This window comes from Pleurodeles waltl, chromosome 6 (genome assembly GCF_031143425.1).
Source record: "Pleurodeles waltl isolate 20211129_DDA chromosome 6, aPleWal1.hap1.20221129, whole genome shotgun sequence".
NCBI lineage: Eukaryota > Metazoa > Chordata > Amphibia > Caudata > Salamandridae > Pleurodeles > Pleurodeles waltl.
This window is the reverse complement of record NC_090445.1, coordinates 109960165-109986691: the sequence shown is the minus strand read 5'-3', so window position 1 is coordinate 109986691 and position 26527 is coordinate 109960165. Positions and strand designations below refer to the sequence as shown.

The following is a 26527-nucleotide window of genomic DNA, read 5'->3' as shown; positions in this document are numbered from 1 at the left end:
ACACCTTCTCTTTGTCACCTCCAAATTGCCATTAGGGAAGAAGGAAGCCATTTGGCAGTCCATAGTGGATTAAATTAACAGTGTAGGCCAAACAAAAGGACAGTGCCAGAGATGACAAGGTGGCACGACTACAAGCTCAAAACCAACGACAAACTGGCCAAGAACCTGAGGGCAGCCATGCAGACCAGAGGAGGATCTGAGGACCAGGAGGAGTTTGACACCTTGGAGGAGCAGGTGGCGTCAGTCACCCCAACAGAGTGTGTGGCAAGAGTCGAAGGACAGGACAGTGCTGCAGTTGAGGACTGGGATGATCTTCAGGGTAAATGTAAAGAAGTGGCAATATGATTAAAAATGCCTTGCAGTGCAGGAAGACACTTGGCTGCGCTGTGTGCAAGGGAAAGGGCAAGAATGTCTCACATGTCAACTCATACATAACATTAATGTAGTTTGTTGCCCAGCGACAATTTGTCCAGCCCAGTCCAGCCCTGCCAAGTTTGTCAGGTTCATGCATGATGTACTGCCCCAGTCCAGGTTGTCCATTGGATACTGCAACTTATGGTCTAATGTTTAACATAAGTGACCAGGACTACAAGTCCCACAATACAAAGCAAAAAACCTGGACTGAAGCAGCATACCATGCATGGACCTTAGAAACCTAGCCAACCTGACTGATAATATAGGCCCCCTTGCACCATGGTGCAAATGTGCTTGTTTTGGGTCTACGCAGCCAAATATGTAGTGTAAAGTAATGGAATGGGGTTGTCAGAGGATTAACTTCTCACCTGAGAGGGTATCCAGGTGTTGAGTATGTGGAGTATCTCCAAGTATGATCCTGTGAAGAGCCATGTATACAGTCACTAACACGAAACCACATTGCACCCAGCTGTCCTGATGTACTGGGTGAGATCTCACAGATGTTGCTTGCCATGTTAGTGACAACACTACCTCCTGTCTTGTACAACCGAATATTGCAGGTGCAGGGGAATGCAAGTGAAGCACACCAGAGGCCCACAAGTGTTTGTCTGAAGCATAGACGGTGTATGAGCTTGGTGGGCCCCTGGTAGTGCTGTGCCATTCAGGTGTGGTTGAGCACATTGAACTGGCAGTGTGTCTGAATGGGGAGCCATTGCATCTCAAGGAGGTGATGTGTGTGCAGCAAGTGTTGTAATTTAGTAGCGATTAGATTAAGCATTAGCAGAAGACATCTTGTATTTAGCAACTATTGTGAACATTTCGAGGAATACATTTTGTATTCATGGCAGCCATTATCTTTGCCACATGCTGCCATGTGCTCGCCATGTGCTCTGTCCTACCTTTCTGTTAACTACTCTTGAAAATCTGTCTAGTGACAAGTTATATTTAGCATCTCCCACTTTCGCACATACCCAGTAAGATCTGCAGCTGTTAGTAATCAGTAACAGACAGTAATGTGTCAACTAGTCCTTGAAAACTGTTAGCCCCTCCTACCTGTCGACTGTCCATTTCCATATGACCTTATATGTATGTAAGTCTTGCTTCTATAATTGTACCACCTTCTTTTAGCCCCTGTCTGAGTATAAAAGGACCATGCTCTCTTAGTTTAGTGTGCTATTTCAAACATTACCGAAGGGTGCTGTGTGAACTGTAGTACCACCTCATGAGGTTTAATAAACTTTGTCTTTTATTTCAGTTTCTGTGCCAACTTCTTCCTATACGGTCTGAGGACTTTGTGCAGAGAAGGGCAAACCCTTGCACTAGTAGGCCTTGCTGAGGCTTACTTCGACACAAGGAAGCCTGAGTGATAGTTGTGTAGCAGCTGTGAAGGGATGGCGTAGAAGAGGGCATTAGTGCACTGCACTTGACATGTCATGGGGGCCTGGATGAAGGTGTAGCAGGTGTCGGGAGGGAGGCATAAGAAGAAAAGCCTGATGATGCTACATATTGTTTAGGAGGCGGATGTGAAACAGGAAAATGTAAAGTGACAGGATGAACTAGGTGTCCAGGAGGATGGGAAGGTTTGGGGGATGGATGTGGTGTGAGTTGTCTGGGCCTAGTTGTGTGGGCATCCAGGTTAGGTACATGGTACAGAATACCATCACTAAGATAGGTGTCCAGGATGATGGGCAGGTTTTGGGATGGTTGAAGGGTGAGGTGTCTGGGCCCAGTCGTGTGGGCACTCAGGATAGGTACATGGTATAGAACAGAATCACTACTATCTTGTGAGGTTCAGTACGAGCCATAGCTCTCATGTATAGGTAGGCATGTTGGTCAGTTGCATACTGTAACATATCTTGGATGGTATAGGTGTCTCCTGAGAGTCAATGTATGATATGGGTGTCTCCAGTGTCTGAGAGTAAATTCTGGCCCTGGGCCCAATTGGTGATTGCCAGAGGAATCATGTACAGGTACAAGTGAGCTGGGCTGAGTAAAGAGATTTGCGATACTCTGCAGATGACCAACTTGGGTAATGACGAATTGGGTTGGGCTTCAGTGGTTGCTTATTTCCAATTGTGACAGTGCTTATCCCCTTCAGAAATGATTCAAAGTGCCTATTGTTCTGGACTCTGGAGATGACTGTGTGTGCTAGGAAATCTCAGGAGTACACTCAAGTAAACTATGGTAAGTAAATATCCTGTAGAGTTGTGTGGATGTGTGTCAATTATGAGGCCTTGGCCACATGAATGCACAAATTGCATGCAGTGCAGCACAGTGTGGTGTAATGTGTGAAAGGCAGAGTGCTGGACCAAAACTGATAGATGACCAAACTAACATCACTTTGTCAGGTCAGGAGCAGTGGGCTACGTAATGGCTAGAGCATGGGTACTCACAAACATTTTCCCAGGGGCCACACAGTCTGCTCTGTGATGTGACCAGGGGCTGCTTTGATGCCCACAGGGTAGCGTTCAGGGGCTTGGGGGGTTTGGGTGGGGGTGGTGGTATGATGGGTGTAGGGGAAGCAAACTATTTACATCTAGTGTCTGAAATGCACAATGTGTAACCAAAAACCTGGGATTAATCCTGGTTTCTTCACTTAACCAAATTGTGTGATCCTAGGCAATTGTTTTATTTCACTTTTCCTCCTTTTTTCTTAACTATCATGTATAAAGACCTTGAAATATATGACTTCCGGATGTGTGCTGTTAAAAACCTTCTCCTGTGCTTGATTTAATAAACTATAACTTTGTTAATGTACAATAGAAACTCAGGTCATCCAAATACTTGCCTCTTAGTTCACTATTGGCATTGTTGTCAGGGTTGGGGGGAAGAATAAACATTTCTGAATTCATGTTTGAAAACATGTTGCTTTAAAAAAATACTTCTCAATGCACTGATATATTCTTACATACTAAGGTGACACGGTTCTGCATGTTAATGAAGAAAATTGGTTACTTTCCTGTAACTATAGTTCTCCAGCATTGGTATCTTTCATAGATTCACATGCTTGAATCATCCCGGTCGTCGAAATGGGAGTCTCACGGTAACCTTAAATATACAGAGCAGTAAGTGTTTCACACTAGGCCTCAGTGGCCTAAACAGGCATTGTTATAGCCTATCCATGTTCTTTTATAAAAAAGTATATTTAAGGTTACTGTGAGACTCCCACTTCGGCGACGGGGATGATTCAAGCATGTGAATCTATGAAAGATCCAAAACTGGAGAAATACAGTTTTTGAATTTTGAACCAACTTTATCATACTTTTACACTTTTGCTGCAAGAGGTCTTTAAAAATGAAGATGTTTCTAAAGTTAAATAGTTACATCCTTTCTTGAACTTCAGTTTACCTTTTAAATACATGCTTGCCCCTTGAATATCGTTTCAATCTTAGTGCTGAGTCGAGTTAACAGCAGCCCAGTACTGCTGTTGACCAGGGGGTCCCATGTAAATGTCAGGAGGGCCACATGCGGCCCAGGGGCCATACTTTGAGTATCACTGGGCTAGAGGGAATACAGGCATACTGGTGATATGGTTCAATGTTGTCAGTAGTAGTGTATTAAGTGAACCTTACATCAACAGAGCCATGATATGACAATAAGTCAAGCAACATGGTAAATGGGGCCCTTACCTGAACTTCCCTTGTCACACACTGGTTGTGTCAACAATGTACAAAATATGCCATGTGAAAGGCATCAACAGTGTAACTTGCACTAATTTACTGTTAGTAACACATGGTCAACACATCTAGTGTAACAGAAAGTGAATGAAAATGAAATCTGATGTCAATATCTATCATAGATCACCATTAGAATATTACTAGTTCATTGCAGAGGGTCAAACAACAACTCCTGTCCAGCAGCCTTTCATGGATGACCAACTTGTTAGTGATGACATCCTGCCCCTTATGGATGATGACACCTTCCAGCAACTCCTGGGCTCCATAGAACCTCCTTCTCCAGACATGGTAAGGGATGACAGCATCGCAGGGTCCCCGGAGGAATCACCACCCACAGGACATGCCCCATCTGACAGTTGAAGGCCAGCTATGAACTCCAAGGGCCCCCAAGTAGTGGTAGGAGTCCAGCAGTGGATGGTTGATGAAGTGTGTACGTGGATGAAGACCATAGCAGGCAGCCTAGAAGGAGTCCATTGGTGTCTCAGTCCCAATAAGGATACATCTGAGGCAATTAAAGGCACCTACTCATGCCTCCATAGTATGGTTGAGTCCCTAGCTGACATTGCTGGTGGCATGAGGCAGAGGCAAGAACAACAGGCCTAAACATCTGACACCAGTGAAGTTGCCATCAAGCTGGGGAGCATCTTTAACATCATAGCATCTATGGAGCACAAGTTGGACTCTTCCTACATAGCAACAACGGGCACCCTCCATAGAGATGTTGCTGCATTGCTAAGAAGCCATCAGACCCTTGTCAGCGCTCTGCTGCCTTCCTCGCTGGCACAGAAAAATGCTGGCGGGGACAGAGGAGCTACATCTTCGGTCTCTAATGAGTATGATGACTCAGACGCCTCTCACACAAACACCACCATCTGCAGGGGAGGCACAAAACCCATCAGAGGAGGAAGATGTGAATGTCTCCAATTTCTGTGGGAGAACTGCCAGGTAATATTTGTATGAGCTCCCTGGCCAGTTCCCCTGTGGTCATGTGTCTATCATCATGACACCTCTTTTTGTACCCATTACTGCATCTTTTTGTGCACCTGTTAATCTTATCCACTTGTGGACTGTTGAAAAGGACTACTTTCCCTAATGGCACTTTGTACCTCCTCTCTAAAATTCTCCTCACCTCTACATGTCACATGACATGCCTCCGAAATTGACTTTGTCTGGACATCCTTTGCACACTATCAATGTTGGTTGGGGTTGCCCCAAACACTGCTAAAACGCTCATGCTGAGGCATCCACATTTGTAAATAAATGCACTCCTATCAATCAGAGTGTTGCATGTCTGTTGCAGAAAGGACTAACTATACCATGGTGGATCGGTATTATCTGAACCCACTTCTAAGCTTCTCAAAGAGAGTGATATAAAGTCACTAACACCTGCTTTCTTTGGATATGCACTAACAATAAGTATATGCACTGCAGTGGAATAATGAGGAATGTGTTGTCTCTCAGTCAAAAGTCAAGGTGTGACAAAAAGGTGCAGTTACGTGACTGACACACAGTGAAATGCCCTTACTAAACACACAAATGCCTATCCTGCTAAAATGACGCCTGTGAGCCAATAACACTGTTTCACTCATCCACATATATCTACCTCAGTGAACATGACAATGTGATCAAACACATATGATAGCCTCAATGATCACACTGAAGAGATCCTAAAGTACATATATTGTGATCCTTGCACTGATAAGATGCAGATACTCATGCCCAAACTCCTTCTTAATTTGCATAATACCTGTGCCACATCAGGATGTACTCAAGCAGTCATATATCTTGGATGTCAGTAGGCAAGAAATGCAAGGGATTATTATTGGGGTTCTGTGTCAAATGATAAATGGTGTAAAAAGCTACACTAGGATATGTAGGGTGAATGTGTTCCTCTGCCCCTGAGAGCCCTTACATGTTTTGAGGGTTAGTATAACCACACATGGCATTTATTTTTAAAGTACACACACATTACTGTATAGGGGCCAGACCACAGAACCTGGAACAAGGCAACACTTCCCCATGGGAAGAGAATATGGGAGACTCATGTGCTTTAAACTTAGCAAGTAGTCAAACAAAGTGACATGCATGAAGCGCCACACTTAACAATTAGTCAATGTCAACAATTATGGAGGTACATCAGGCAGGTGTGGCTGCATTCATGATTTGTATCCGATCAACAACAATGACCCACTTGCAGAGTGTGTGTGGTATCTAGTAGACACCAGTGTGTCCAAGCGCAGCCTGAAATCTGTAATCTATTGTCCCAGAACTATGACAACTACACTTGCACTCACCTTCACACAGAGAGTGCAGTAGTAGTATGCTGCCCGTGTTGTGCTGTGAGTCTACAATGTGAATCCACCATCCTCACTGCGTGGGAAGTGAGGAGAGCTACCACCAGTACAGCAGGAGAATACTAGTCCCAGGACACCACAGGGCTAGGGATGAATCCTACATTGTGTGCATTACCTGTTACCCATCAGGGCTACAAGGTGAAGCCGCCGTCCCCGCTGTACAGGATGTGTGCAGGCCACACCTGGACAAAGCCTGGGCCAAGGGCGGGCCCATCCCATGCTAGTCAGTGCCAGGAGGAAGCAGGGTCTTCATCTTGGACCTGCCATTCCAGTGTGTGAGTGGGATCAATGCATACCTGTGAGTTCTCTGTGGGTTCTCCATGGAGAAGAGGAAGGCCTCAGACCCCTTCGAGCTTCAGACTCCAAACCAAAACTTGCAAAGAAACATGCCACAGAAAATTGTACAGTTGAGGATATTGATGACTTCATTAAGAAGGTGGAGGAATTAGTAGACAAGGAGAGCGAGCAAGTTGAGCCAAGGAAGGAAGCAAATGGTAAAGAGAAAATGACACTTTTTGGATAAGAAGGCGACCAAAGTAGTGCTTTAATCTTTGATCCACAAGCCCCAGACCAGCTAGTGACCATCTGTGAAGCTCATTTGACAACTAACCAGTCTCCCACTAGCAGTAACCAACTATCTCTGCAGGACCCACCAGTCAATGAAATAATATATGCGCTGGCTACACCATGTAACAATCGCTTTGCCCTATTAACTAACATGGGGCCAGATGTACAAAAAAAAATTCTAATAGCGATTTGTTTGCGATTCGCTATTAGGAAATTGCAAACTGCGATGTACTACAGTGTCTCAGACACGGGTTGCGATTCCCAAATGGGAAGGGACCCAAATGCAAGGGACCTTCTCATTATTATTCCTGAGGCAGGTCGCAATTTGGGACCCATTTGGAAATGGCCACAGCCACTGGGATGGTGGCCTGCTGGGGTCAGCAGACCATAATGTCTGTGATTGCTATTAAATAAAGCAATTTTGTTTTTTGTAACACATCCCATTTTCCTTGAAGGAAAACAGGATGCATTACAAGAACAAAAATTAAGTTTCTTTTTATTTTTTAAGAGTAGGAAGTGGTCGGGGGACCACAGCCTGCTCCTAAAAAATGTTTGCACCCACAATCATAAAGGGGAAGAGGTAGGTCTCTTAGGGACAACTTCCCTTTTGCGACTGGGTTACCACCTCCTCTACGGAGTCGGTAAAATATGAATGTTTTTCAAGCGCATTCAGGTCGCAAAACATTCATACATACTACTGCTATTTGGTATTAGGAAGGGACGTCCTAAACACTCCCCTTATTAATACCGAATCGCAAAAGCAAAATGCAATTCGGTAACAAGTTACTGAGTCACATTTTGTCTTTTGTACCTAAGAAAAAGCAATTTTCTGGTCGCAAACGGCCCGATGGGAAAAATACTTTGTACATCTAACCTCTAGAGTGTAACCAACTGTGCACCCTCACACTGGAACACAACTTCCAACTAACTGTGCGGAGAGCATCATTGTCCTTATTGATAGCTTAAGGAGGGAGGTCAGTGATCCTCCAGACTACACACCAAATGGTATCTGATCAGTATGTAATAAATAAAGATCTTAAGAGTGAACTGACAAGGGTTACGGCTGATGCGCTGAAGGTATGCCAGTATTGCCGGGATAGCCTGGTTAGTTTTAAGCCTTTTGAGGATTTTATTTTCCGGCCCCAGTCTCCCTGCAGCTGAGGTAGGCTATAATACTCACTTGCCAGACTCCACATTTACTACAGAATACCGCACCAGCCGGCAGGACCTAAAACCCCTGCACCATATAAAACATTGCCAAGAACTGTACGGAACCAAGGGTTGTCTCACTTTGCATTAGGCTCCATGGGATCCTTTGATCATAGAGCTACAGCTGGTTACCATAAGATACCTTTTCTTCAATTTACGAAACAACTCAGGCCAATTCATCTTTAGCACCGAGACTGCTTCCATGTAGCCGTGGGGGTAACAAGTGCTACCTAAATTATATGACCAATGTGCCCCAGATGAAATCTGAACACATGGAAACTACTGATTCCGTGGTCAATAAAGTGACACACTGGATCAGAATGTGCAGGCACTGCCTTTCTATAATGCACTCGGACATTGGCAACACTCAGCGTCTTCATTATCCTGGCGATATCTGCGATACCATTGACCTAGAGTGAGGGATGCTGCCCTGGTCAATGACCTACTGGCTCTTGAAGCCCGTTGACATCCACCCCCTGGCTATAAGATCCAATCCAAGACCCACCTGCTCGATCAATCAGCAAGGAATCCCCTCCTGACGCCCCTTCTCATGGGGGCCCTGATATGCAGGGGCAAACAGGGTTAAACGAGAGCATTCAAGGGACTGCTACTATCTTGAAGGCCCTGGAGATATCTCCATTGGGAATTCTTGATTGACTGTCTGCTCATTTATCTTCTGCTGGCCCGAAGAGTTTGGGATCCTTACCCAGCCTTTCTGAGTAAAGGCTTACAAATTTCATCTATAGGAATAATTTACCACAAAAGCGGGATTATACCAACTGAGTCAGTTAAAACGTCCAGACACAGTGACACTAACACACCACATTGCACAAGACGAGAACAATACTCAAAGATAGGGACGCGGAATCACAAGGCAGCAGTCTTTTCCATATTTTTGTTTAGCGTTCTCCTTTTGGACCTTTTCAAGAGCTAACATTTCAGTTCATTCAATTCTAATCAATGAATTATTATTAGTAAGTGATGTGAGAAAGGTGAGAGGATCGCCCATTGGCCATATAATTCACTGCCATATCAAATAGTTTCTGTGAAGACTGGATTTCTAGTTATGGTGCAACTATGAAAATATCAGAAATAATTGGAATTATATTGTGCATGTGTTACACTTGATGCTGGCATCTGAACCAGTTGCAAAGACAACAAATCCAAGTGCAGCTGTGGTTATTCGATAATGTTATATCTTCAAAAGCATATGCATACTGCAAACCGCAATCATACAGAGAAAAACAAAGGTGAATAAGAGATGTAAGTGGGAGTCATCACGGCCAGAGCTGAGTTGTATATTATGCATGGTTATCCAACAGGTGAGCATACACTGTATCTCAGCCTTAAACTATAATGCCGATGTTGCAGATGTACAGTAAGCAAGTAAATGGTAAGACGAGCATGTATGTATTTAATGTAAGTATTTTTGTACCACAACTGTGAAAACAAAATAGCCTTAGACGACCGCTGCAATCCATTTTGCAGTTTATAACATTTTTATTTCAGTTTGAGAACATAGCATCCTGGCTAGACAACTTTAAATACTATAAATACTTTTATATTATAGAAGCTGATCCTTTTAGATTTATACAATAAATACAAAACAAGGTAGCTCTATTTATCTTTGTTGTGAGTATTTGTGATGAGAAATGTATCCAATGGGTTTCGGTGCAAACCGAATCATACAATTCTTATAACTAAAGAAGATTTCCAATGACTCCATCAATGTCTACTGGTTTTGTTTACAAGGCCTTTTCTACTTGTTTGTTAAAGTTACAAGGCTGTAGGACCAAGGCAAACGTTTGGCCATTTAAAAAGAAAGGAACGACACTTCAGCTGCAAGTCACACTTTTAAAGTGTCTTTACTATTTTCAGTATTATACTATATTGTCAGTCTGCCCCATTTTCTCGTTATAGTCCTTTCTCAATAAGGTGAGTCGGGACATAGAAACAATCACCATGCTTGCTTTTCTATCCACACACATCAGTGCTAGGGCACCACTGTTACACCGTTTCAATGGTGAACAGTCAGTACATTTAGGCTGATCCTCGTTATGGTTTCTGGTTGAACTCAGTTTGTATTGATCATTGTCAAGTGGGCTTCTGCCTTGGCTTGGAAGGTTCTGTCGGCAGCTTCATGCAATAGAAGACAATGCCTTGTCAGATATGCTGTTTTCTTCACCGGCTGGTCGTGTGGGGCTTATACCAAAAAGTTATGTACAACGAACTTGATACATCCCTATTTCCATTAGATATGATAGTATACATTTATGTTTTTCAGGTGACATTCAAAGTCATTTAGTTTTACGCCTTCTTACTGCCACTCCATTGGACTATTTGAATGATCATATTTCACGTCCCTTTGTTCCTCAGGTTATGGGCTTTGGACATTCACGTTCTTATGATGTTTGGATTTGTTTTTGTACAGCATTGTTGCGTACCCTCTACATGCATCTTTTTTTGTTCCTCCAGATGGGTGGATCATGGTTGTCGCTCTCTCTTCTGTTCTCATCCAGACAATTCCAGGTGTATTCCGTTCGTGTTTCATCCCAGGTGTAGGATTGAAGGGGATTTTGGTAACCCTTGTTTTTGTGCCTTTTTTATTCTAAACACTTGTGCTGGCTGGGTTGGCCTGAAAGGCAAGCATTCCATTCCGAATTTATTTGGTTTCATACTATCCAGTTTAATACTTGTTATTTTCATGTTTAAACGCTTGCGTTATAGGTGCTTCTCATCTGCTGTACCCTACACATTTTGGACCCAATACATACTTAATTTTACCATGGGAACAAGGTGATGTCTTGAATTGGCACTTCTATATGAATAATCTGGGAGTGGCAGGTTATAGACAGTGCTCTGTTTTTCTAGATCGAAGGGACAATCCACTTCTGAAGTCGGACGGTTTTATCGGCTTGCCTTTATTGGATTTAGGCTGCTAGGATCTGTTATCCCCTCTCACACTCTGGGTTTCCTTTATAGTCATATTTTTAGAGTAAGTTATTTTATAGTCCTTCTCCTTTGTGATCCTACTGAGCTCGCTTTCCCTGGTTGAGGATAGCTGTTTTAGAGGCTGCCCTTTTTTCTGGTAGGATCCTGTTTCCACTCTTGGATACTCATTCATATTATTTCATGGATTCACACTCAACTATGACTTTGTTCTTCGGTGTGCCACAGGCAATATAGTAATTTATCGTTCCTTATTCCCACTGATGACTAATAAACGTATTGGAGGACTTCTTCTTTTAATTGTTCTGGCCACAGTCAAGGTCAGCTGAGGCTGATGCGTTACATTCTTATTGGAGAAGGACTATGGCGGATGAGATGATCAAAACTTAATTGCTTACTGGCTAGCTTGGGTATATCTAGTTCTATTCTTCCTTGTCAACGTCGTTATAGCCCCCTTCATCTATATCTTTCTTCCTAACATGATGGTAGATGACATCAATGATATTTAAATAGGAAAAGTCATACAGTGCTTGAAAAGCAAGCAGGGTAGGTTTCTAGGAAGTGCAGGAGTTCGAGGAAGCTGCATTTTGACAATTAGTGACTTCTAGAGCTCTGAGTTCTACAAAGGTGCTAGCAACAGCAAGTTCAAGACAGTATTTTCGCCGGAGCAAGGACAACTCAATATTTAGTGATAACATAAGACGTCAGTCTTATGTCTGACTGCCCCTATATATACAGCCAGATGTGCACCTAAGCAGAGGGTGTGGACAGTGGCAGTATAACAGTTTGCCCGGGCAGGAACATTTCTACATTTTCACTTTGTTCCTATGTATTTTGCTTCCCACAGATAGAGCAAGGATTTTTTTCTATCTTGGCCACTAACAATACTTTGCCAAATATAGCTCGTGGGCGTACTAAGCTTTGAATGGCGGCCAACTGGCTCCTCATTGATATATTATTTCTTAGAACTGATCCCGCTTCTCAGTAAGCTAAGATGGTTGTAAATCAAGTTTGCAGATCATAATTCTTCCAGTTTGTGCTCCAGTTTGTGGATGTAACCATAAAACCATAATCCTATGCTTTCTGGTTCTTGTCTTATGCAGCAACACAGCTAAAAACAAACTTCACAAGGCGAAAAATTCGCATATCTTACAACCAACCCATTACCCCAAAATGTAATACATAAAATCACATGGTAGGGTCTCAAAGCATTACCACATGCACACTTTATCACAGAAAATGATGCAATATATTACGCTGGCCATATCATATTTTAGATTTAACCAATGCCACTAGTGTGTCAAGTTGCTTCAAACTGGAAAATGGACTTAACAAGCTAAAGTTCAGTTACTCTACTACTACTGAGCACTTACTTAGCCACTATATTAAACTTGCTACTCCAAGAAATGAGACCTAAATATGTCCATACTTTTCTGTGGCATTGTTCGATGTATGAAGACCTCTGTTATCAACTGAATAAGGTGAAGATGAGTTGCTCATCATGCCATGAGACGGGTAATCCGTTGGTAATTACATATTTTTGCAGCACTTCATACATATGGATGAATTTATGGTGAAAACAAATTTTCAGAACCTAGCTTAAAATTTGGTGCCCACCCACTGCTGGAATATAATGACCATTAGGCGATCATGCTGCGTTTTTATGGGTTCAACAGGTCTAAAGTATTTGAAAATTAGAGATGAAGTTCTGCATATGTAACTTTTTTATATTAAAGCATCATACATTTGTACTTATATATGCGCACCTATGTTTTGTATATTACATGTAGCAAAAATATATATTTTCATTCCATGAACAAGGTGGACTTAGTAGGCATAAACAGCCAAGCTCCTGCTTTCTCTTAACTGCATGGAAATAAATACAAACCTAGCACGTCTGGGCAATATTCGAGCCGTCAATATCTTTTAAGCACTGTGTGAAATCTTTTATGTGTATTTATTGACTTTGCTGTAGATTCATAACTCTACAAATAAAACTGTGGGAACACTAAAATGTCCAATGATTCTGCCATTTTAACTGCAGAATTAAAACGTTTGGTACTCTGCATATTTGTGACCAAATATGTTGTCTCTGGAAAAGGTTGGAAAAAATATGATTGGAAAGTACAACCGCAGGATGTAGGAGAGAGCACTGCTTCCGGTTTATGAAATACCACGACCGTTCTCACTTGAATGCCAGCTCAGCTGGTGTCATTTGCGAAGGCAGATCATAGCTGTTAGACGCCAGGACCTTTCATGGTTAGGTACAGGATCTCCTTGTGGAAATTAGCCTGTGCATTCACCAGGTGGAACAAGTTAAGAAAACCGCTGTCCTCTTCTGCACGGTCTCCTGTACAATAGGGGAGAAGCAGAATGGCAAGGTCATTTATTTTTCTCTTTTCTGTACAGACAAAGAGGGCCTTAATATTTTTTGCTCTATACCACGAACCCTCCCCAAATCTACTAAGTGCTAACATATAGTAAAAACTCAGGAGTATATGCATGCAGCCAGTGTAGAATGCTGCAAAAGAATGTTACCTGTTTTATCAACATTAATTTAACAATACCTTGTCGTTAATTCCTTGTGTGCAATAATTTACCTTTGAAGAAAAGTTTGCACCATACATTTCAAATACTTGATAATTGCCTTTGGTGAATTATGATATATAGCTTGAAACAACATTTTCAGGCTATGATCAGCTCTATTTTATTGCCATTTGGATATCACTAATACACTCAAATTCACCCAGTGTCCTGTTTCTAGAGTATCTTCTATACCTCTATTAACCCCTGTATATGCATGTCTCTGTCACTTTTGTTCAGAATTGAGGTTGTACGAAAAATATCCATAGGATAAATAAGAAGCACAGATCTCATGATTAAGCCTTAACAGAAATATTTTGATGACAGGGGAATTTCTCTGATGAAATCTCTAAAACCACATAAAATAGGATTGTCTTTTATGCTTTTGTTAAACTCCCACACAGTCCTTCATATTTATCTTGCTTCAAGGAGTTGTCTGCTTGTATGGGAAAAATGTAAACCCAGACATAGGTTTCAATATTGCTGCTTCCTTCTCACACCACTGCATCGTAGCACACACCACAGTTAAACCAAATAAAAAACATTTAATGACTGGCATCAACAAGTAATATTTTCTTTCATATTGGTGATAGATGACAAAAGAACAAAACGGAGAAAGTGAAAAGATTATTTAAACATATCTGGAGTGTATGAAAAGGTTACTTACATTGCTAGCATCCTAGGCATCTTCGTGTTAGTTAAAAAAAATGCTGCAATAATTCCACGCTGTGGAACACATCATATAAATACATGTTTCCAACTACCCGTAGAAAGGTCCATATGTTGCAAAACACCCTCCAAAACCTCATCAATGGCAAGAGTTTCCGAATTTTAGACTGTCCGAGATGCCAAAAACACTCTTCTTAAGGCTACATTGAAGCATTTATGCACGGACTGTTGCATACATCTCTGGGTAATGAGGAAACGTGTGGCCAAACAGGCTTAGTTTATAAGAGTTGAAAATGCATTTTGGTACTTTCACGGTCTAGGAGCTTCCTCTGCTCATGATGCCATGTAGTGGCAAGTGCCTAACAAAGTCAGTTATGTTTTTTTAATGTTTTTAAATGAAAAGTGGAGATTAGGAATGAACTTCAGACGTTTTTTTCCGGATGTTCAAGGAAAGAAGCCAGATAGGAGGGAAAGGATGGTCTCTTATGACTTCAATAAAGATTCCTGTGATGCAGAACCATGACTACAAATAGGACTTTTTCTGCCTCACAGGATCTTCATTGGATAATAATGACTTTAGGAACAGAGTAGTATAAAGAAAGTAATTGTCCTCGCAGATCTTGGGTATAAGGAATAATACCTATATACAATATTGGAAAACTGAAAAATGTCAATATAGTGTAAACCAAAGATTTTTTTCAGAGGAGCTTGACCAACACTGGAGTCAGCTTTAGAATAGAAATTGAATCAATAGTGTCTTGTCAACGTGTGAACTGATTTCCAAGTGTCTACTTTAAATATATCAGAAAGAGTAATGTTTCTCAACCAGGCTGTGGCAGCTGCTGAGGTCTCCCTGGTAGGTGTTTATTTGTCATAATGTAGAGATATACAAGCTATGATTCAATGAGAAATGGATTGTTTTGAGGTAACCCAACCTTCCCTAATATGACCCTAATCAGTATATATTTGGTTAGATTTGTGAAAAGGCTTGCCTTTACCAAGATGAAAGGGAAGAACTTTTCTAACATTCAGAGAGTGCAAGGAAAATTCTGCTGGAGAGAATGGGTTGGTAAAGAACAATGAGAGACTGATGGCCTGGTGAATGTGAAAGTCTGATACAATCTTTGGGAGAAAAGACAAGCGAGTCCCCATCAACACCCTTCCTACTTCAATGAAACATTGTATATGGTGTCATTGCCAAGAGGGCTTGAGTTTTACGAACTCTGCAGGTGGAGGTGATTACTATTAGAAAGGCAGTCTTCCATTATACGCGCTACAATGAAGTTGTGCCAATAAGTTCAAAAAGTAAATCTATTAATTTTGATAAGACCAAGGGGCAAGACAGACTTTAATGGAAGAAAACTACAGTTTTAATTAAGGGAGATATAGGATGTATGGAAGAAAGCTAGCCTCCTGGCAGGTGACAAAAATGTAGCCTCTCAGCTGGCACCATCACAAAACTGTCCTGTATGAAGGAATAGCAAAGACAGGAATACAGGGATCAAGAAGAGGCTGTGCCCAATAGGTGCTAGGAAAAGCACAGGGACGGGCAGTGAGACAGAACAGGGCAAATGAAACTAGGCTTCAGAACTAGGAATTCAGAAAATATACCCAACAGACACTGGGATACGTAATCCCCGGTTGGTACACGGAATAAGCTTAGAAGCACTTTCTCCAATATGTCTTCTTAAGTGTTGACGTTCGCCTTTCTTCAGGAAAGCCTGCATAGTCACTTACGAATGTTATTATGCAGCCAAAAGCCTAAACCAGTGGTTCCCAACCTTTTGAATTCTGTGGACCCCCACTTTATCATTCCTGGAACCCGGGTGACCCCCACTGAATCATTATTGGAATCCAGGGAGACCCCACTGAGTCATTTCTGAAAGCTGGGGACCTAACCTGTTAATATTATTTCATTTTCTGAGCAGTCGCATACCTCCTGAGGATGCTTCGCAGACCCCCCTGGGTCCCCGGACCGCAGGTTGGGAACCACTGGCCTAAAGGATAGGCTATATTGGGCAACATGCTTAATCTTGTTGATACAAAAGGGAAATAGATCAAGGAGACATACTGTCAAAAGCATGAGTAATTTGAAAAATAACAGAACAAATCTTTCACTTAAAAAGACATATTGGAAAAAGTGCTCCGGGGTCCACTCAGGCAGGCGGAACTATTCAACACTTTTGACTATATATGGAAATCCCCTATGAGAGAAGGAGACAGACAGACATCTGCTCCTGAAATATCAGCTTCTCCTGACATGGAAAGTACAAGGATGGATACAGCTGGGAGAAACATGTGTAGAATAGCAGCTACCCCTCTAAAGATAGCTAGTGCCACTATCCCTCTTGGACGCCAAGCCAGAGAAATTTGGGATGGATGCTAGTATTTTGTGTTAGACTTACTGAGACACCGTAGGCAAGACTTCAAGGAAAGACTCACTGGTATTCAATCAAGTCATTAGTGTGGCAATAGACTGAGTGGACTTGGCTTCATTGTGGTATTGTTATGGAGTCACATTGAAGCATTAAGTTTCTGCTTCACTGTGGTGAAGTTTAACGCACAACTACAAATTTTGAACCTTCAACTTTCAGGTTCTTTTTTGTGTGGATGGCATATGGAAATAGAGATAGACAGAATAAAGAATGAGGCAGAGATTCTCAAGGCATTGGGCCTCAAAGAGAAGAGAAAGAAGCTGCAGGGCTAGAGATATTCCTTTCAGCTGAGAGGCTCTAAAAACAAGATGGCTCATTTGTAGCCTTCCAACATTTCTGGGCTCCATCCCTCCAAAAATATCCCACTGTCCTCTCCATTTGCCTCGCAAGTCAGGAGAGCTGATTCAAACTACTCTTAAGTTCTGTGTTCGATTAGATTTACAGAATGCCCTATTCTGTTGAAATGTGCTCCATTAAATAGATCGGTAGCTGAAAGACTAAGGCAAGAATATGGATGACTGACTGATTACCAAATGGTTGAAGGTTCAACCATCCTCCCAAAGTGTATTCGTGAAATGTCCTGCCCTTTTGATGAAGAACTTAACTTAAATAGAACATTTCTTCAAGCACACAAAAATGACTGCTGTACTTCCACTGATTTTCAAGTGAAGGCAGCCATACAGGCAAGCTACAGTCTAGAAACTGATCTGTCAGTCATCAGCATAGTTGCAATTAGACTGCATGTGATGTAATAGAAAAACAACTCATTGAATAACAATTCTGAGAAACAATTTCACCTTAGGTGTTTAACAGAAATTTTCAAGATAAATAGATTTTATACTTTGGAAGATGTGAATTCATAGAAAGCCTTTTTCCAAAACTGCCTTTTCATCCTTATTTTAAGGTCCAAGTGCATTAATATTGAATAGCGGTTCTGTCAGTTGTTCTGCATTGATCATTTTAACTTCCATCTGGAACAAAACAACGACCCCAACACCACCACCCTGCTCGACAACCTCGCCAACCTCGGCCTCAAACAACTGGTGAACACCGCCACCCACATCGCCGGACACACGCTCGACCCTATCTTCTCCGCCAGCAAACACGTCTTCTTCAGCCACACCTCTGCCCTACACTGGACCGACCACAGCTGCGTCCACTTCACATTCCGACGCAAGACCTCCCACCTCCGCACTCAACCCATCCCTCATCGACAGTGGAACAAGATCCCTGAAGAGCAACTCTTCTCCGCTCTCGCCGCCAACCAACCCACCCTCACCACCGACCCCAACGACGCAGCTCTCAACCTCACAAACTGGATCTCCAACTGCGCTGACAACCTTGCTCCCCTCAAACGCACGCATCGACAGACCAACACCAAAAAACCTCTCTGGTTCTCTGACACCCTCAAAGAATCAAAGAAAACTTGTCGTGTCCTTGAGAAGGCCTGGCGCAAGGACCACACCGCTGACAACATGACCGCCCTCAAGAACGCTACACGCGAACACCACCACCTGATCCGCACTGCCAAAAGGAACTTTTTCACCGACAGACTAGACAAAAACAGCCACAACAGCAGAGAACTCTTCAGCATCGTCAAAGAGTTCTCCAACCCCAGCGCCAGCGCCAACGCCGTCACGCCCTCACAGGATTTGTGCGAATCCCTCGCCACTTTCTTCCATCGCAAGATCAGCGACCTCCACGACAGCTTCGGACACCAGACCCAACCATACACCACTGAACCCGCTTCCCCGGACATCACCCTCAACAACTGGACCCACATCAACACGGAAGAAACCAAATCCATCATGAACTCTATCCACTCCGGCGCCCCTTCGGACCCCTGCCCGCACTTCATCTTTAACAAAGCCGACGACATCATCGCCCCGCACCTCCAGACCGTCATCAACTCTTCTTTTTCTTCTGCTACCTTCCCCGAATGCTGGAAGCACGCTGAAGTCAACGCCCTACTAAAGAAACCTACGGCTGACCCAAGCGACCTGAAAAACTTCCGCCCCATCTCTCTTCTACCTTTCCCAGCCAAGGTAATAGAAAAGACCGTCAACAAACAGCTGACCACCTTCCTGGAAGACAACAACCTGCTCGACCCTTCACAAACCGGATTCCGAACCAACCACAGCACGGAAACCGCCCTCATCTCAGTCACAGACGACATCAGAACCCTGATGGACAACGGTGAAACAGTCGCCCTCATTCTCCTCGACCTCTCGGCTGCCTTTGACACCGTCTGTCACCGCACCCTAATCACCCGCCTACGCTCCACCGGGATCCAAGGCCAGGCCCTGGACTGGATCGCCTCCTTCCTCGCTAACCGCTCCCAAAGAGTTTACCTCCCTCCGTTTCGCTCAGAACCCACCAAGATCATCTGCGGCGTACCTCAAGGCTCATCGCTCAGCCCGACACTCTTCAATGTCTACATGAGCCCCCTCGCCGACATCGTACGCAAGCACGACATCATCATCACCTCCTACGCCGACGACACCTAACTTGTACTCTCCCTCACCAAGGACCCCGCCAGCGCCAAGACCAACCTACAAGAGGGTATGAAGGACGTCGCAGATTGGATGAGGCTCAGCCGCCTAAAGCTGAACTCTGAAAAAACGGAAGTCCTCATCCTCGGCAACACCCCGTCCGCCTGGGACGACTCCTGGTGGCCCACGGCCCTCGGCACCGCACCGACCCCCGCAGACCACGCCCGCAACCTCGGCTTCATCTTGGACCCTCTTCTCACCATGACCAAGCAAGTCAACGCCGTGTCCTCCGCCTGCTTCCTCACTCTCCGCATGCTCCGTAAGATCTTCCGCTGGATCCCCGCCGACACCAGAAAAACCGTGACCCACGCCCTCGTCACGAGCCGCCTGGACTACGGCAACACCCTCTACGCCGGGACCACAGCCAAACTCCAAAACCGCCTGCAACGCATCCAAAACGCCTCGGCCCGCCTCATCCTCGACGTACCCCGCAACAGCCACATCTCCGCACACCTGAGACACCTGCATTGGCTCCCAGTCAGCAAAAGGATCACCTTCCGTCTTCTCACCCACGCACACAAAGCCCTCCACAACAAGGGACCGGAATACCTCAACAGACGCCTCAGCTTCTACGTCCCCACCCGCCCCCTCCGCTCCGCTGGCCTCGCACTTGCTGCCGTCCCTCGCACCCGCCGCTCCACGGCGGGTGGGAGATCTTTCTCCTTCCTGGCGGCCAAGACCTGGAACTCCCTCCCCACCAGCCTCAGGACCACCCAGGACCACTCCGCTTTCCGGAGACTCCTAAAGACTTGGCTGTTCGAGCAGCGATAACCCCCCCTTTCCCCCGTAGCGCCTTGAGACCCGCACGGGTGAGTAGCGCGCTTTATAAATGTTAATGATTTGATTTGATTTGATTTGATTTCATACCTCGTCCACTCCCTTGCCTTCCTGCATCGTGACACTAGTTGACATTTCTTAAAAAACATAGGGGCAGATTTACAAAACTGTCACCCAGCACAGCAATGAAAAATGCTGCACTGTGTGACAGGGAGGGAGCCGGAAGGTGCCATATCTAAAAAGATATGGCACTCTCCTCCCCCCTCTCTAGCACCGGCACTGATTTCAGCTGCTGTGCGCCACACACTCACCTTTGTCCCATAGTGCAAGGGTGTGTGCGTGAGTCTAGCACAGGTTTTGTACTGGAAGGGTTCCCTTTCAGTACAAAATATTATGCTTAGACACACTTTAAAACTTTTCCTACTTTGTATGCGTGCTGCACACTGTAACACGAATGCAAAGTCGGAAACAAAGGAGAAATGAAAGCAGTTCCCCTTTTAATGGCTGCCTTCAAATGGCATTAGCTTTTGGGCCAAATACCTGTCTACTATTGTTTGTATATACGTTTTTGCATCAAAATGCATGGGTGGCTGCATGGGAATGCCCATGTACCACCCATGTAACACCCCCTAAGCGCTAAGTAACACAAGGCAGTGCTTCAGGCTGCTTTGTTTTACTTTTAGGGTTCTTTCCAGCACAAAACAAGTTTTGCACTGGAAAGTAAATTAGGAAAAAACATTTTGTGCTGGTTAGCGTCCCTTTTGTGAGGCTAACCCAGCGCAAAACATTTGTAAATCTCCCCCATTGTTCTATGGGTTACCCTCCAAAACCCTCTCTATTCATTGCTTTTGTTCCTTCCCACATTCCTACACCCTCCAGCCTCCCTCCTCTTGCTCTCCCTTTCTTTTTTAGGGGCCATCTCTAAAGCCCTCTCCTATTTTTATTATTTATAAAATTATTTTCTTTTCTTCCTTCCCATGCTCCTTCGCTATTCAATTTTTTTTGTAAAGCCTCCTCTTCACTCTTTTACTACCTTGAGTTCCTCTACACTTCTCTTTGTGCTTTTTCTGCTTTGATATTTGCTACAGGTTTTTTTTTCTTCTTTAAAATGGTGTTTTTTAAGTAAATGTTTTTCCTTTTTAAATTATTGTTTTTTTTCTTCCTTTTATTTTGTCCAAACTATATTTCTATTAATTTATATCTGCTCTATGTAGTTGTACAGTTACTATGTTCTGAGAAACGTGCTTCGATAATTTTATTTTCATACATGAGGCTGAACAGCAATACTGCAGAGTGCCACAGTTTGTCTACAACTGAAAACCACAGGTTTCTGTGCACAATCACATGGTCTAGAGATTTCAGTTTGTCTAAAATGACAAAATAATCAATGGTAACCCCATTCTAAAATATGTTTTCTGGGTTGGTGCACCATGAAATCTCAGGTTCTTAAACATCCCTGGATTTCATTTGCACACAAGAGGATCTGGACTAATGCTTTACCTCTGTTCATGTCTAGAAACAGCTTCTATTGTAGTAGTATTTTGTAATGCTTGAACCTTCTCTGACAGAAGACTCTAAGCTATCTGAACCATTTGGAAAGCAAAGTCTAAGGGATCAGCATTCAGCATCAGAAGTTTAAGTAGTAGAGTTAAAGATATAATTCTCTAAGTAGGAGAATCAACATAGGAATGAGCATGCCTCTTTGGCGGAAAACTGAATAGGAGAATGAGCATGAAAGATGAGAATGATCAAAATGGCACTTCTCCTCTGAGCAGTCGGGCTAAGTTAAAACCATATAAAACACTTTCCACATTGCCATTGGTCAAAGAATCATTTGTTTACATTTAGTCCATTGAAGGTAGAACTTCAAATCTAAGATATAACTAAACTGTCTTTCACATGTCGATTATTGACTCCTCTTCTCCTGTTCCCATCGTCAGGTAACAATTTTGTATCCCTCTGTCCTCTACTCAGTGCATCCATTGTTAGCTCCTGGGAACATCACTTTCTCACACACTAAACTATACAATGTAACACTAACTAGTATAAAGCACTCTAGCACACGGTTCTCATGAGAAAAGAAAATAAATCTGCTAGCGTTTGGTCAACTCAGTGAAAAACAATTCACATATTAATTTCTTCAAGCAAACATTTCTCACAGCATTATCTTAACAATGCAGCTTAACATGAGACTGTGCAACTAGGCCCAAGACCTCGCTAACGTAAGGCCTACAATTAATAAAGCAAATATTTATTATGAAATCATTAATATAACACGCTACTACGTTAATCTAAACATGAGCACATGAATTTGTATTAATAAGCATTTAATAAGGACACTCCATGATTACTAACTGCCACTCAAGTGGGCACATTTTCCAAATCGCTCATTACTTTCTATATCAAGTCAAATTCTATGCAGATTCAAAATTCAGAATACATAAATATTTATTTGTAAAACTTCAGCGTTCACAATCCCTCCTCTCATTACTAAATATGTCATCACGCTTACATCTTCCCAAAGAAATGTTTGCACACTAAAATTTGTCTTCTTTATAGCTTTTATTTCTTCTTTCCCTTTTGAATTTTACCTGAACAATTTCTCCTCTGATAATTTTTCAAATTCTTTGATTTAATCACATGAAACAATTTACATATTCCCCATGATCCAATTATGCAAATCACAATAATTAATATCACTTGTATTATCTTCACTATTATCTCTTTCCCTAGGTTGCTAAGCCAATTTCCCACAGAAGCAAATCTTTTGTCAACCTTTTCTCAAACTCCTGGTTCTTTCAACTCTTTCAAATCAGCACTATCATTAGTCAGATTGTTAATAAGGCTTCTAATTTCTTTACTATAATATATGAGCAACAATGTGGCGAGTTCAGCATTTTACAAACTCCACTCTGCTTTGCTAAAAGAATGTCTAACGCAAGGTGGTTCTGAAGAGTCATAGATCTTACAGCTGCCATTTCTGTATACATTAGGATCATGGCTCCTGAAAAATATGTCAGCATGTTATCCACAATAGTAGAAACTTTTGAATTTTCATTGAATTTAAAATAACTCCTAGTGAAGGAATTATCGCTCCAAATATGTCTCCAACTATGCCAGAATATGATACTTGCTGAAGTAATTCAGTCATTTTAGGTAATTTACTCAGGTTCTCAAGTTGAAATATCTTTGGGAAAACTATGCCCAATTAACATGCGCATACCATCCTCTTGGAAGACAGTAATATGCATTTGGTCCACAGATGTAATAAACTCCTGGAATTGCCGAATCCTGTTCATTCAACATGAATGTCCATTTACTCTGAAACAAAAACACATGTCTACATTCACTCATTCCCACAAACAACATATCAGTTCTAGATTTAGGCCTATATACACAAAGCTTTCCTATGTGTTGTACATCTAAAGCAAACCTCCCTTGTGTCTTTATGTCACGAAATGCATAATCATTTCTAAATGTCCTTTTCTCTAAGCCCTTCTCTAATTTCTCCTTTAATGCTTTTCTCCTATCATCTGTCTGTTCTAAGAAGCTCTTTTCTATGGGTGTAAGCAAGCATGTCAGGTTGTTTCTATGTGCCATTCTGGCATTGGGGTGACAATTCCATGATCCCCCGGGTCTCTAGCACAGAACCCGGGTACTGCCAAACTGCCTTTCCCGGGGTTTCACTGCAGCTGCTGCTGCTGCCAACCCCTCAGACAGGTTTCTTCCATCCTGGAGTCCAGCCAGGCCTGGCCCAGGAAGGCAGAACAAAGGACTTCCTCAGAGAGAGGGTGTTACACCCTCTCCCTTTGGAAATAGGTGTCAGGGCTGGGGAGGAGTAGCCTCCCCCAGCCTCTGGAAATGCTTTGATGGGCACAGATGGTGCCCATCTCTGCATAAGCCAGTCTACACCGGTTCAGGGATCCCCCAGCCCTGCTCTGGCGTGAAACTGGACAAAGGAAAGGGGAGTGACCACTACCCTGACCTGCACCTCCCAGGGGAGGTGCCCAGAGCTCCTCCAGCGTGCCCCAGACCTCTGCCATCTTGGATTCAGAGGTGTGCTGGCACACTGGACTGCTCTGAGTGGCCAGGGCCAGCAGGTGACGTCAGAGACTCCTTCTGATAGGCTCTTACCTTTCTTACTAGCTTATCCTCCTTCCTAGGTAGCCAAACGTCCTTTTCTGGCTATTTAGGGTCTCTGCTTTGGGGAATTCTTCAGATAACGAATGCAAGAGCTCACCAGAGTTCCTCTGCATCTCCCTCTTCACCTTCTGCCAAAGGATCGACCGCTGACTGCTCAGGACGCCTGCAAAACCGCAATAAAGTAGCCAGGCGACTACTAGCAACCTTGTATCGCTTCATCCTGCCGGCTTTCTCGACTGTTTCCAGGTGGTGCATGCTCTGGGGGTAGCCTGCCTCCTTCTTGCACCAGGAGCTCTGAAGAAATCTCCCGTGGGTCGACGGAATCTTCCCCCTGCAACCGCAGGCAACAAAAGACTGCATCACTGGTCCTCTGGGTCCCCTCTCAGCACGACGAACGTGGTCCCTGGAACTCAGCAACTCTGTCCAAGTGACTCCCACAGTCCAGTGACTCTTCAGTCCACGTTTGGTGGAGGTAAGTCCTTGCCTCCCCACGCTAGACTGCATTGCTGGGTACCGCGTGATTTGCAGCTGCTCCGGCTCCTGTGCACTCTTCCAGGATTTCCTTCGTGCACAGCCAAGCCTGGGTCCCCGACTCTCTAACCTGCAGTGCACAACCTTCTGAGTTGTCCTCCAGCGTCGTGGGACTCCCTTTTCTGACTTCGGGTGGACTCCGGTTCACTCCTCTTCTAAGTGCCTGTTCCGGTACTTCTGCGGGTGCTGCCTGCTTCTGTGAGGGCTCCCTGACTTGCTGGGTGCCCCCTCTGTCTCCTCATCCAAGTGGCGACATCCTGGTCCCTCCTGGGCCACAGCAGCATCCAAAAACCCTAACCGCGACCCTTGCAGCTAGCAAGGCTTGTTTGCGGTCTTTCTGCATGGGAACACCTCTGCAAGCTTCTTCACGATGTGGGACATCCATCCTCCAAAGGGGAAGTTCCTAGTCTTCTTCGTTCTTGCAAAACACCAAGCTTCTTCCATCGGGCGGCACCTCCTTTGCACCCTCAGCTGGCATTTCCCAGGCATCTGCCCACTCTCGACACTGTCGCGACTCTTGGACTTGGTCCCCTTGTTTTACAGGTACTCAGGTCCGGAAATCCACTGTTGTTGCTTTACTGGTGTTGGTTTTCCTTGCAGAATCCCCCTATCACGACTTCTGTGCTCTCTGGGGGTTGTAGGTGCACTTTACACCTACCTTACAGGGTCTTGGGGTGGGCTATTTTTCTAACCCTCACTGTTTTCTTACAGTCCCAGCGACCCTCTACAAGCTCACATAGGTTTGGGGTCCATTCGTCGTTCGCATTCCACTTTTGGAGTATATGGTTTGTGTTGCCCTTATACCTATGTGCTCCTATTGCAATCTATTGTAACTTTACACTGCTTGCATTACTTCCTTTTGCTATTACTGCATATTTTTGGTATTGTGTACATATATCTTGTGTATATTTGGCATCCTCATACTGAGGGTACTCACTGAGATACTTTTGGCATATTTTCATAAAAATAAAGTACCTTTATTTTTAGTATGTCTGTGTATTGTGTTTTCTTATTATATTGTGCATATGACACCAGTGGTATAGTAGGAGCTTTGCATGTCTCCTAGTTCAGCCTAAGCTGCTCTGCTATAGCTACATTCTATCAGCCTAAGCTGCTAGAAACACCTCTTCTACACTAATACCCACTACAAGCCAGGCCAGCCTCCTACACCACTCTCTTATCAAGGAGAGGCATACTCACAATCAACACCAGACACAATATAATGCATACAATTGCCAAACCAATACCCATATTTTTACAGTACTTATTCTTCCTACCCTGTTGGCTAAGGTTACTCATGATCTGTAAAGAATCAGAACATAGATGAGAAAAAAATATAACTTTGCAGCAAAAATCAAAAACAAATCTTCAATCTTCTTTAGCAGTTATTTACAGCTTTCAGTCTTTCTTCCAGGATCTCTTGTCAAAAATAGGTAGCTTGTCAAAACTGGTTTAGCAGCTTGCCAAATCAGGTTATCAAAAGTATTTTCCGGTTACTTTCAACAGTCTCTTTCTTGCACTTTTCTCAGTTTACAGTTTTCAAAAGTTCAGTTAATTGATTTCTTTGAAGTGCCAAAATATTGACCTGGAATGTTTTGATCAAAACAAAAAGACAAAAATGTGCTCTGCCATTCACTTGTCGTTGCATATGCCCATTCAGGACCAGC

The 26527-nt window shown here is 43.5% G+C and overlaps 1 protein-coding gene across 1 annotated transcript in view; it reads right to left on the bottom strand.

Annotated features, from left to right (window-relative positions):
• Positions 1 to 13407: 13407 nt before the first annotated feature.
• FBXO47 (F-box protein 47) overlaps positions 13408 to 26527 on the bottom strand; it is a gene marked incomplete at its 5' end in the record, with an annotated part of 1596302 nt that continues 1583182 nt past the window's right edge. Inside the window, one exon of the mRNA XM_069242011.1 lies at positions 13408 to 13520. Coding sequence (XP_069098112.1) covers positions 13408 to 13520 — 113 coding nt within the window. The remainder of the gene's footprint in view (positions 13521 to 26527) is intronic.